General features: G+C 46.2%; 1 protein-coding gene across 3 annotated transcripts in view; it reads right to left on the bottom strand.

Annotated features, from left to right (window-relative positions):
* Positions 1 to 6: 6 nt before the first annotated feature.
* The window catches only part of cped1 (cadherin-like and PC-esterase domain containing 1), a 31,512-nt gene continuing 20,631 nt past the window's right edge, over positions 7 to 10,887 (bottom strand). For all 3 annotated transcript variants that reach the window (XM_015399407.1, XM_015399405.1, XM_015399406.1), the window contains 9 exons: positions 10,508 to 10,694; positions 10,261 to 10,429; positions 3,846 to 3,945; positions 2,795 to 2,931; positions 2,496 to 2,716; positions 2,320 to 2,421; positions 2,072 to 2,159; positions 1,856 to 2,002; positions 7 to 1,271 (listed from right to left, as the gene is read on the bottom strand). In XM_015399407.1, coding sequence (XP_015254893.1) covers positions 1,035 to 1,271; positions 1,856 to 2,002; positions 2,072 to 2,159; positions 2,320 to 2,421; positions 2,496 to 2,716; positions 2,795 to 2,931; positions 3,846 to 3,945; positions 10,261 to 10,429; positions 10,508 to 10,694 — 1,388 coding nt within the window. In that variant the 3' untranslated portion in view covers positions 7 to 1,034. The remainder of the gene's footprint in view (positions 1,272 to 1,855; positions 2,003 to 2,071; positions 2,160 to 2,319; positions 2,422 to 2,495; positions 2,717 to 2,794; positions 2,932 to 3,845; positions 3,946 to 10,260; positions 10,430 to 10,507; positions 10,695 to 10,887) is intronic.

Raw genomic sequence — 10,887 nt, 5'->3', positions numbered from 1 at the left:
GTTCTGATGCAGAACCAGGCCATCAAAACCGTCATCACTGAGTTCTGTTGGAAGGTAGTTAGACCCAGTAAACAGCAGCTGGTTCTCAGTCAGCAGTGAGGTTCTGGTCGAGTTCTGGACGGATTTAAATGGACAACAGAAATCAAAGATAGGCAGGAATTTTTTTCAGATATAAATGTATGTAAAAAAATCTCTGAATTCTGGAAATCCGTTCGGTTCTGGAACTCTGTAAACTGGAGTTTATGATCTTCCCTGTCTGGATCACAACCTCACAATACCAAAGTGTTTATATTAACAGATTCTGAAACCGATTTGATCCAAACCCGGAGATCTTTCCTCCCGGTTCTGTTGTGAATTGAATGTTTGAACCCGGCCGTCTGAGATGTTCCTCTCAGTTGGCATGGGACCGGTGGCAGAACCATCACACAGATTTCTGCTGGATGGAAAAACTGTCTCCAGGAAACAGGGAATCTAAACTTGGATGTGGAGGCGGAGAAAAAAGGATCTTGAAATGCTTACTGGGAACATTTAGGGAATAAAGAACCATTCCGATTGGTTCCGATGCTGGAACAACAAATATCGCTTTTGTGTGAATTTTGCTTTTGAAGGAAAACATCTTGGGGTTGATGGGAACAGTGAGAAAGTTTGGGAATTTTCTGCAGGTGTCTGAAAACTGGAGCAACTTTTTGGAGAAAACTTTAACAGAAGAAAACCTTTAAGGAACAATAAAAGTTTCTCATTGGAAAACAGGAATGTTCACGCTGGAATCTCCAAGAACTTTCTTGGGAAAAGTCCTGATAGGAAACGTTAAGCCATTTAGGAAATAAGGGAAACTTTTGGGAATGTGAAACTTCCCATCAGTCAGTTTCAGATCTTCTGAGGATCTTGGAATATTTGGATTTGCTCAGATCTTTATAAAAATCGGTTTGTAGGATCAGATCTTCCCAATCAAACCAAAGCCTTTTCCAGATTGTCATCTCTTCCATGTTTCTTCCTGGGAAGGTCAGAGAACTGAACAATGACTTGGCAGAACTCTACGGACCCAGAGGAGAAGGCTGAGTCTCTTTGGATCCGGGACACAGGCGGCTCAGCAGGATCTCGGAATACACCTGGTTTATTTCTCCCCTAACGTGATAGGTTGATCCCACTTCCTGCTCCACGTCCAGCACAGCTGATTGGCTGCCAGGTTCAGGTCCAGCTCGGATGGTTCTGGTCATTTTTCTGGTGGATTCCAAGTCGTCTCTGGGTTTGGAGGACTGGATCTTCTCAACCTGAGGGAAGAAAAGGTTTGAGGAAGTGAATCAGGTGGAGATAATGAACTGGGATTTGGAAAAGTTCTGATTCTTCTTCAAAGAAGAGAAAATCTCTCCTTTAATTTGGGAATTTAAAAAATCTTTTTTTTTAAGCCAGAGCTTCATGCTGGGAGCTTTAAATGTTCTTTTAAAAAGCAGGAAGTCAGAAAAGGTTGGAAGTTGTAGATTTGTTGGGAACGTTCTGGTTTGAGAACTTGGACCTTTAGTCCGTGAACAGATTTCCTCTTTTAGAAACTTTTCTTTGGGTTTAATAGAGGAACCTCTGGGAACTCATCAAGTTGTGGACCCTGAAGGTTCCTTTTAAAAGGGAATTTATAGAAACTTCTAAATCATTTTCTTGGACTAAAGAACATTTTTTTGAACTAAATATAAAAAGTTTCTTTCTCATGAGAACTGGACATTCTAGCTTGTTCTAGATCTAGAACAAGTGATCTGGGAGACTTAATCTTCCCCCAGGGTTCTAAAGCTTTTTGGAGAGGAACCCCTTCATAACCACCCAGAAGAAGAAGAACCTTGTGGAACAGTAGGAGAACTTGGTTTACCTCATGGAAGTGACAGGCGCAGCGTCCCTGAAGGAACTCTTTGTATCGCCCCATGGTGATGCTGAAGGTGTCGATCACCTCGTATCCTAGATGTTTTGCTGTGGAGATGATGTCTCGGTTCTCATTGAACAGGTTTTGGATCTCCGCCTGGAACCATGGAAGCCCATCAGGGAATTTTAAGGAGATGTTTGCATACTGGAGGAAACACAAACCTACCAGACTCAGGGACCTGATGCCGTCCACAGGAAGGTGGAAGCCCATCCCCAACGACTTCACCACCACCAGGATCTCACTGAGAGACTCCCTGGTGATCAGAGGGACAAAGAGAACAGAGTAAAAGAGTAAAAGATCTAAAAAAAAAAACTCCAGGAGGAGTTCCTCAGGGATGACTGTTAGGAGCTCTGCAGTTTGATTCTAGTTGGATGGAAACACCTGCTTCTTGTGCTTCTAGGGTTTGTTCCTACCTGTCAAGCACCTCCTGGACCATCTTCAGGTGGTTGGTGTTGAGCCACTGGACTCCTCCCAGCACAAGCACTGTCTGGTTGGAGTTTTCTAACGGTCGGGACCTTTACAGGGTTTTAATAGTTCATGGTTTCAGTTTGATTCTCTCACAAAATCTGTCAGAGGAGATGAAGCTCACCTGTTCAGGAGCTGCACCAACGCCTCCCTGAAAGTCGGCCTCAGGTTCTTCTCCAGCCAGAACTGAGGATAATAGGAGTAGCTGACCTGAGTCCGCCCTTGGTTGAGGTTCTGGTAGAGGAGCGTATCGTGAGCTTTTCCCCAGTCATCTAGGCTGGAGTTGACCCGCTCCATCAGGAAGTACATCATGCCTCGATTGGTGGAGTCCCCGACGAACAGCAGCTGAGGAAGAGACGATTCCTGTGAGCCAATCGGCTTAAAGTCGTGAAGGCGACATGAGGTTTGGTCACATGACTTCACCTTCCTGTCCATCATGCAGTCCTGCAGCAGGGGGCGCTCCACCAGCGGGTGATAACAGCCGTCCGGTTGCCAGGTAACCTCTCTCCAATCACATGTTCTGTTGTCAGAGCAGCTGAGACACGGAACAACCCACCGACCTGAAGGACGGATAAGAACCAGGTATCAGACCCACCTGGACTGTTCCTGAGTCCAAGCCGCTACACTTTACATGATGATGATGGGTGATCCTTTTCCTGACTCAGACATGTCATCTGATGGTTGATATGGAGAACCCCCCTCCCTTTTTGCTGTAGTTCTACAACACAGAGTTTTAGAGAACACCACGCTCTTAATGGTCCAACAGTTTGTTGACAGAGAACTACCTTTCTAGTTTCTCTAAAAGTAGTTTCATCTGGTCTGTTCCTGTTTGGCTGTGACTCCATCCTGGAGAGAAATATTAGCTGTGCTGCTGCCATCAACACCTTTGTTTATAGATGTTGGAGATCGGTCTGTTTTTCAGTGTAGTCCTGTTTCTCTGAATGTGACTAACTATATGTATGTCTGCTTCTGTCTCCTTGAACCCCAGTCTGCCTCAGCAGATGGCCACTGACACTGAGCCTGGTTCTGCTGGAGGTTTCTTCCTGTTAAAGGGAGTTTTTCCTCTCCACTGTCGCTACAAGCATGCTTAGTTTGAAGATTGCCTTTGAGTCAATTACTCGATGCAATCAACTGGTTTTCCTTAGATAGAAAACTTTGAATCAATCTGACTGGATGATCTGGTGAACTGTAAAGTGTCTTGAGATGACGTGTTGTGAATTGGCGCTATAGAAATAAACTTAATAGAAAATTTAAAGCTGTCATCTGGCAGGCATGGACTGGCCATGGGGAGGATGGGGGTCAGCTCCCGGTGGCCCAGCCTGGATGATTCAGGATCTGGAGGACCTGGAGTGAGAAAGCTGCTATCCTTGGCTAATTTTAAGGCATCTCTGCTGCCCTGAATTTAAGGGACAAGTTTGACCACCTGAGAGGACTCTGTCTTAGACAAAGTGGACAAACAGATGAGACATCCCACCTGGGACATGTCCTGAGCTGCAGGGCTGGACCGGACTCTGAGAAGAGACATGAGGTCGGAGACCGCAGGAGAGTCTTGGCTGGACCTGCAGACCACAGTCCTGAAACAGAGACAGAAGGAGGACAGCGTCAGAGAGACTCTGCTCCGCTGCATACATCTCCCAGAATGCATTGGGTTTGTTTTTGCAGCTCTGAGGGTGTCAGGCAGACTGTTGGATCCTCTTCATCTTAAAAAAATCAAAGTTGGTGTTTCTTTCATCCCAGCATCTTTCCATCATCTTCCTCAGCCCAAAGGTCAGAGGTCAGATAAACCCATCCAGCTCAGATCAGGGGCCCCGTGGGAGCCTCGGCGTCTGGCCCCTGACTTCACAGCCACCGCCACCCTCACAGATACTCTCTCTCCTTCTTCTTCCTGCGCTGCTGCAGGGTTCTTCGTGGCGGCGCCACATTCCGCACGGCGGCGTCGCAGCTCGCAACACAGTGCGACAAGAAAACTTAACAGGGATTTTCTTGTTCGTACCTGAGCTCAGAGTAAACGCTCAAACCGTGCCCGAGGCTGCTCCAAGATCCGCCGCAGCACCAAACAGGCCGCCCAGGCTTTCATCCCACAACAAGGGATTGTTTCAGGCCCAGAACCCACGTCGGCCCAGAATCGCAAGCAAACATTTCCCAATTTTCACTCATGGGGGTCGATGAGCTGCAGAGGCATCTGAGCAGGTGAGATGTTCAAACTGAGCAGAAGATAAGAGGCCTGGTTTTCAATCTGCATCCTTCCTGTTTGAAACGCCAACAAATACTTTGACCTAAAAGGTGGAAAACGAAAAAACACCTGTTGATTAAAGTTAAATAAAACCTTTAAGTTCCTGTAGTTCTTAGAAACCAGCCTGCAGAAAATAAACAGGAAGTTTCTTCTCAGTTAAAAGATTCTGGACTGTTTATCATTTCAACTCATTTTTAAGCTGCCTTCTGATGGCATTTTAAGGAAAGGATTTTTATCAAAAACCTAATTAATGTGCACAAATAAGTAATAGCTGTATTAACCATACATGTAAACAGTGTTTATGGGGCCCCCAGGAACTTGGGTCCCTAGGCAACTACCTAGTATTGCATAAAAGGAAAACCCACCCCTGCATCAGCCAGCACAGTTCCAGCAGGAACCTAAACTTTTACCGTGGAAACATTTTTCTGTCTTTATTCTGTCTGATCCAAACTTTAGCTTCAGATGCCAGAACCTTTTTCCATGTATGGCTCTTTGGTTTGTGACACACTGGGAGACTGAGAACATGATTTATAAACCTGGTGAGGGAACAAGAACATTGGGGAACATTTAAGCCTTCAGAATCTGTTCTTCGTGAAAATTCAAACTCTGATATGGATTTTATTCCTTTCAGTCTGGAACCAGCTGCTTTTCCTTTGGGACCAAATTTATTCCTTATTTGTGGACTTGAATATCTTTTTCCTCTTTTAAAATATAAATCTGTTGTGAAGCCATCCGATAGTGAATCAGGATCTGGTCCAGGAACCAGGATTCATGTTCTCTAGATGTAACCGCCTGAAGGTTGAACCATTGAGAGGATGTTTCTTTGGGGGTTTTGATTTTACGAGAATTTGAATACATTAAAGGGGTGATAGAATGCAAAACCGAGTTTCCATTGGCATAGATGCATAACGATAGTTCAGTGGGTGAAATGGACATAAAGAGAAGTTGAAACCCCATCAACACCTCATTTCTCTGCAAATCTTACCATAAAACCGGCGAATGCAAACCAAGAACTGAATTGACGCAAACTAGGGGATGTTGCCTTATTTGGTACTGGCCTGTACTTTTGTCATGCCCCGAAATTGACATACAGATCAGCCCACTGTAGGTATAAAGTGTGGACTGCTGGGCCGCTGACTGGACCGGACCTCAGCAGAGAGCCATGAGCCGCCCTTCCTTAGCCAGAGGAGTGGGGCTGGGGGCCAGTAAGGCAGGCAGGGGGAAGCACGGGGCCGCCGATGTCCAGGCTACTGTCACCGGGTCAGGTTTGGTTGCTCCGTCCCCGGCTGGCTCCCTGCCCCCGTCCGCTGGGGTTCCTGGACCAGCCCTGGAGCTGATGGTTCGGTTCTGCTGCACTGTAGTCGTCCAAAATCCCGGACATTTTTTCATGTATGAAAAGTAGTGAGTGAGTGCTTGTTGCTAGGATGCGTCTTTGCTCAGCAGCTTTGCTCGTTGTAAACCAACCAATCAGCGCACAGCTCATCTCAATATTCATGATCATACCATGAAAGGAAGAAAACCTGTCGTTTCATTCTAGGGCTTTTAACCAGGCTGAATTATGGCTCATAGAACACCAGATATGCCATTTTCAGCCCAACCAATGTTACACACCCTATTCAGAGACCTTAAGGACCAAATACCCTATAGAATCATTCTATCACCTCTTTAAGCTGATGAAGATTCTGTCACTACCCAATCCGTCCCGGAAGCCTGATCGGTCCTGCACCATCAGCTCATGTGCACATCCAGATATACATCCGGGTCGCCCTTGATTTTATTTTGACATTTTTCCCTCTCCAAAAATAGTAAGCGTACTAAAATATAACCTGTTAAAGGTTAATCATTTATTTCCTGAGAAAATAAAGGCCTTAAAATCATCTGCACCGCTACTTCCAGTAGCTAACTTTTTCAGCTTTGGATTTAAACATGAATCTTGTCTTTCTGAGTTTTATGTTTTCCTTTTGAGTTAACATCATGGTATAAAGTGCGTAATCTAAAGAAAGAAACAACTAAAATGTAGATAAACATGGTTTAATCATATTTTGCTGGACTGCTCTGAACATGTCCAATGATGACCTCAGAGAAGCGATTTAACAAAGAAAATGTAAAAACCATCAAAATTGTCTCACCATCATTACATTATTTTTGGACACCCAGATGTATATCTGTTGGCGCAGGACGGATCGGGTAGGGACAGATTCTCAGTTATCCGGGTCATAGTCATTCAAAAAAAGTAAAAAATAAAATAAAAAAGCCACTTTTGTTTGTTTTTACTTTTTTGAATTGAATACATTAAATGTTCAAAAAAGAGGAAACATTTGTTATAAATGATTACAATCTGACTTTTTCGTTTTAGAAATCCGGTCCAGTCTGGAACCCATCGTCTTTCAGCTGGTTTTTAAAGTTCTGTCACATTTGTTAGAACCAACTTTAGAGAACCAGAATTTCTTTCTGGGAAAACTGATCCTGAAATATGGATCAGAACAATAGAAACTAAAAATGTTCTGACCCCCATGGGGACATTGAGGTTCTAGGGACCAAAACAGAGCAGAACTCCAGGATCAGAACCTATTTTTCAGAGGAAAGTGAAGTAATTTTATAGAATCAAGACTTCTGTTCAGAGAACCTTCCTGTTAGAACCTGAAATCATTCTGTATAGATTGGATTTGTGATCATGGGAATGGGTTGTCAGCGAACCAGACGGTTTCCCAGAGGAACCTAGAAAAGAAGCAGGAACAGGACAATCTTTGGAGCTGGAAGGTCTGGTTTATTCCCAGCTCTGGTTCTGGTTTTACTAAATTCTTTGAGTTTCTGGGGAAAATTCTGGAAGTTTTCCTTTAGGTGAAACCGACAGAGTCAAACTGTCGGCCCAAATCCGTCCCGGCCCCACAGAAACACTCATGATCCTTTGACGTGATCAAAGAGCCGAACCCAGATCCGCTCGGGCCCGCGGATAATCCGGATCAGCCCTCATCAGATCATTGCTGTGTTTTTGTGGGAATAAGTAGAGGGGGCTCAGAGGGGGAGGAATTTACAGCTCAGCGGAGACCAGAACCCCGAGGCTCCGATCCGATCCGCTGTCGTCACGTCCAAAAGCTGAGATGGATGTTCTTCATGCTTTCTACACATCAGCCTGAGTTCTGGAGCACAACAAGGCCCGGGGGAGCGCCAACATTTGTTCTGCTTCGCCTCCGTTGCAACACATCTGGCCCGAAAAGTTCTGAAAAATTCCTGCTCATGTTTAAAGACAAGGCCTCAGATGGTTCTGTTTAACACAAGCGGTTCTGGCAAACGCTGCCAAACCCAACGTGATCTGAAGGAAGAGAAGGTGAAAAGGTTCTGCACGCGATCGGGCTGAAATAAATGTCTGCTTTAGAACTCACCTGGTTCTGAACCTGAACCACTGACCCTGATCTCCTACTGTACCCCTCCAAAACAGAACCAGGTCTGTGTGTCCGGCTCGTCACATCGTGAGGGGATTTTTATGTCCAAGACGTCCGGGCCAAAGTCCAAGAATCTGCTGATCCCCTGAACACATCTCAGCTGGAGGACATTAACTGCTCGTTTAAACTAGATTTGTTTCTCTTGTTCAGGCTCGGATGTTCTGATCGTTTGGCTCCAGTACCACATGGGCCGGGCTCGTGCTGGAGCACTCACTGTCTACAGCTGAAACAGAGAAGTTCTGGAAGATGATATTTCCTGAAGAACACATCCGGATGGAAGGTTTCTGACATTTAGTGGATCAGAACCAAACCCCTCCTCCCTGCCTTGGTTAAGGTATGAATGTTCCCAGGGGGATCTGGATCTGACCTTGGTCCTGAACCTGAGAGTCCGTGCAGCGAGGAAAGTTCTGATCTGCACCGGATAAATTAAATCACCTCAGATGTTGGAAGACGGAGCAGCGGAACCTTCAGATCAGAGTCCAGACCTGAAGGAGCTGAAGGCTTCCTGGTTCTGATCCATATTGCATGTTTGAGGAACATTAAATAAACGGAGATTTTGAGGCTTGATTAGGATGAGAAGAACGAAAGGTCCAGTTTTTCAGAACCTCCTGGTTTGGAGCTGCTGATAAAAGGATTTTTCATCAGAACCGGGTCAGATAGGGTTCCGTTCAACAACATAAGATCAGAACCGAGTTTAAAGCTGAAAACAACAAGTTTGGAAAATGTTCTGGTTCTGTTTTGTTTTTTTCTGTTTTGATTTAATTTAATAAGAAATAAATAATCTGAACAAACCAGAACCCCAGAACCTGAACAGTAGACTGAGGTTTTAAAGCTCGTTTTGGACCCACTCTGATAATTCTGGTTCGGTTTCATGTGAGGTGGGTCCATGAAATGAAGATCTGGACAAAATTGGTTCCTAAATAAAAAAAGGATCAGCTTCAATTAATTAAACTAAAGGCCCAAACCTGAACTAGCTTGGACTCAGGTGCTGGGATGGGTGTTAAATGGGCCGGGCCAGAACCTGTACAGCTAAATCCACAAACAGGAGCAGAAGTTCTGCTGCAGCTCAGCTGGACTCAGGCTGAAGGTAAAACATCAAAATCAGCAGGATGGAGGACGTCTCAGATTGAGGTTCTACAGAACCGCATCTGGTGATTGACGGTTCTGATGATGACGAGAAGATCAGGAGATCCTGTCCTGTTGGTTCCACAGGTGATTATGAGGTGGCCATGAAGGAGAGCAGCTCTGGTCTGAAGCTTTATCGGCTCCTCTGGGTCTGCAGCCCCCTCCTGGAGGAACTCTGAACAGCATGAACATCCGCAGCTGGAGGAGGAAGAGGAGGAGAAAGAAGGGCCAAGAGGAGGAGGAGGAAAATGAGGAACCAGGAGGAGAAGGAGGAAGAGGGGCCAAGAGGAAGAGGAGGAGCCAGGGGGAAAAAACAGGAGGAAGAGGGGGTGGAAGAAGGAGGAAAAAGAGGATGAAGAATAACCAGAAGGAAGAGGAGGAACCTGGAGTAAAAATTAGGAAATAAACAAAAGGAAGAGGGGCAGGATCCAGGAGGAAGGGATAGGGACCATGAAAAAGAAGAGGAACCATGAAGAAAAAGAGGTGGAGGAGCCAAGAGGCAGAGGAGAAGGAACCTTGAGGAAGATAAGGAACAACCATGAGGCTAGACTTGAACCAAGAACCTCCCGGTTGAAGGACAAACTCCCACATCCGAGCATTAAAGAATCATTAAACCCTCCTCTGAGAACCAAACTGGGCTTAGTTTTCCTTCAGTTCTCCGATCAGTTTGGTTTTAGCTCAGAGCAACAGAACCCGAGCAGAACACATGTTCCTCCAGAGGAACATTCTCTGATTGGGTTCCTGTAGACGCCCTCACTCTAAATGCAAACTCACGTTCTGTTCTAAGCCGCCAAAACCAGAATATGAAGCGGCTGTGACCGGAATATGAAATCTCAGATCTGATCCAGAAAATGATTCCAGCGCTGACACCACAGAGCACGAAAAAATGTCTGTTTTCTGACCACATGTTGCTGCTAGATGAGCCCATCAGAACCACTGACAGCTGCTCAGGGATGATTCAGAATTCACACAGAACTGTTCTGTTGTTTGCAGCGGGTCCAGACACACTTCCAGGTCCGGATCAGCGGTGATCCAAAGCAACCAGCTGGTTCTGGATGGTTTCTGCTCTTTAACCTGCTCTGACCCACCTGCAGGAAGCTGCACAACACATGATCCCCGAACATGGGCAGACTGGGCCGGCTGTCGCGGTACACATGCACCGTGTAGATCGTCATGACGACGGGGTGAGGCTCTGACGCATCGGTTACCAGGATGCTGATCCGGCTGGCACCAAGACCAACCGGGAAGTTTGCCATCCTAAGGGGCAACATAAGGAACCACATGAACTGAGAGGTTAGAGGTCAGAAATGAGGGGGGGTGGGGCACTACGCTCACCTGGGACCTCGATGGTTGTCCAAGTGGATCACACAGCCGGTGCTGACCGGTTCTGGTCGGATCCGCACTGTCACTGTGTCGAATGGTACCTCGGCTCGGTATTCTTTCAGGGTGGGGCTGAAGGGCGGAGTCAGAATGAGTGGGGGGTCGGTGTAGATCTGTCTGAGGTGGGGGTCTGAGCAGGAACCTGGGGGTGACAGGAATCGGCCAATCAGAGCACAGATCCTGGGGCTTAAAAACCAAGTCTGGTAAAGATTGGGACTGATGTCAAACCCGGTTCTGGTCCAGTTCTGACCTGCATTCTGACCCGGTGCGGGTCCAGTTCTGACCTGCTTTCTGACCCGGTGCGGGTCCAGTTCTGACCTGCTTTCTGACCCGGT

Source organism: Cyprinodon variegatus, unplaced genomic scaffold (assembly GCF_000732505.1).
Source record: "Cyprinodon variegatus isolate N-32 unplaced genomic scaffold, C_variegatus-1.0 Scaffold1007, whole genome shotgun sequence".
Taxonomy (NCBI): Eukaryota; Metazoa; Chordata; class Actinopteri; order Cyprinodontiformes; family Cyprinodontidae; genus Cyprinodon; species Cyprinodon variegatus.
The sequence above is the reverse complement of the archived record's forward strand: the minus strand, read 5'-3'. Positions and strand labels throughout refer to the sequence as shown.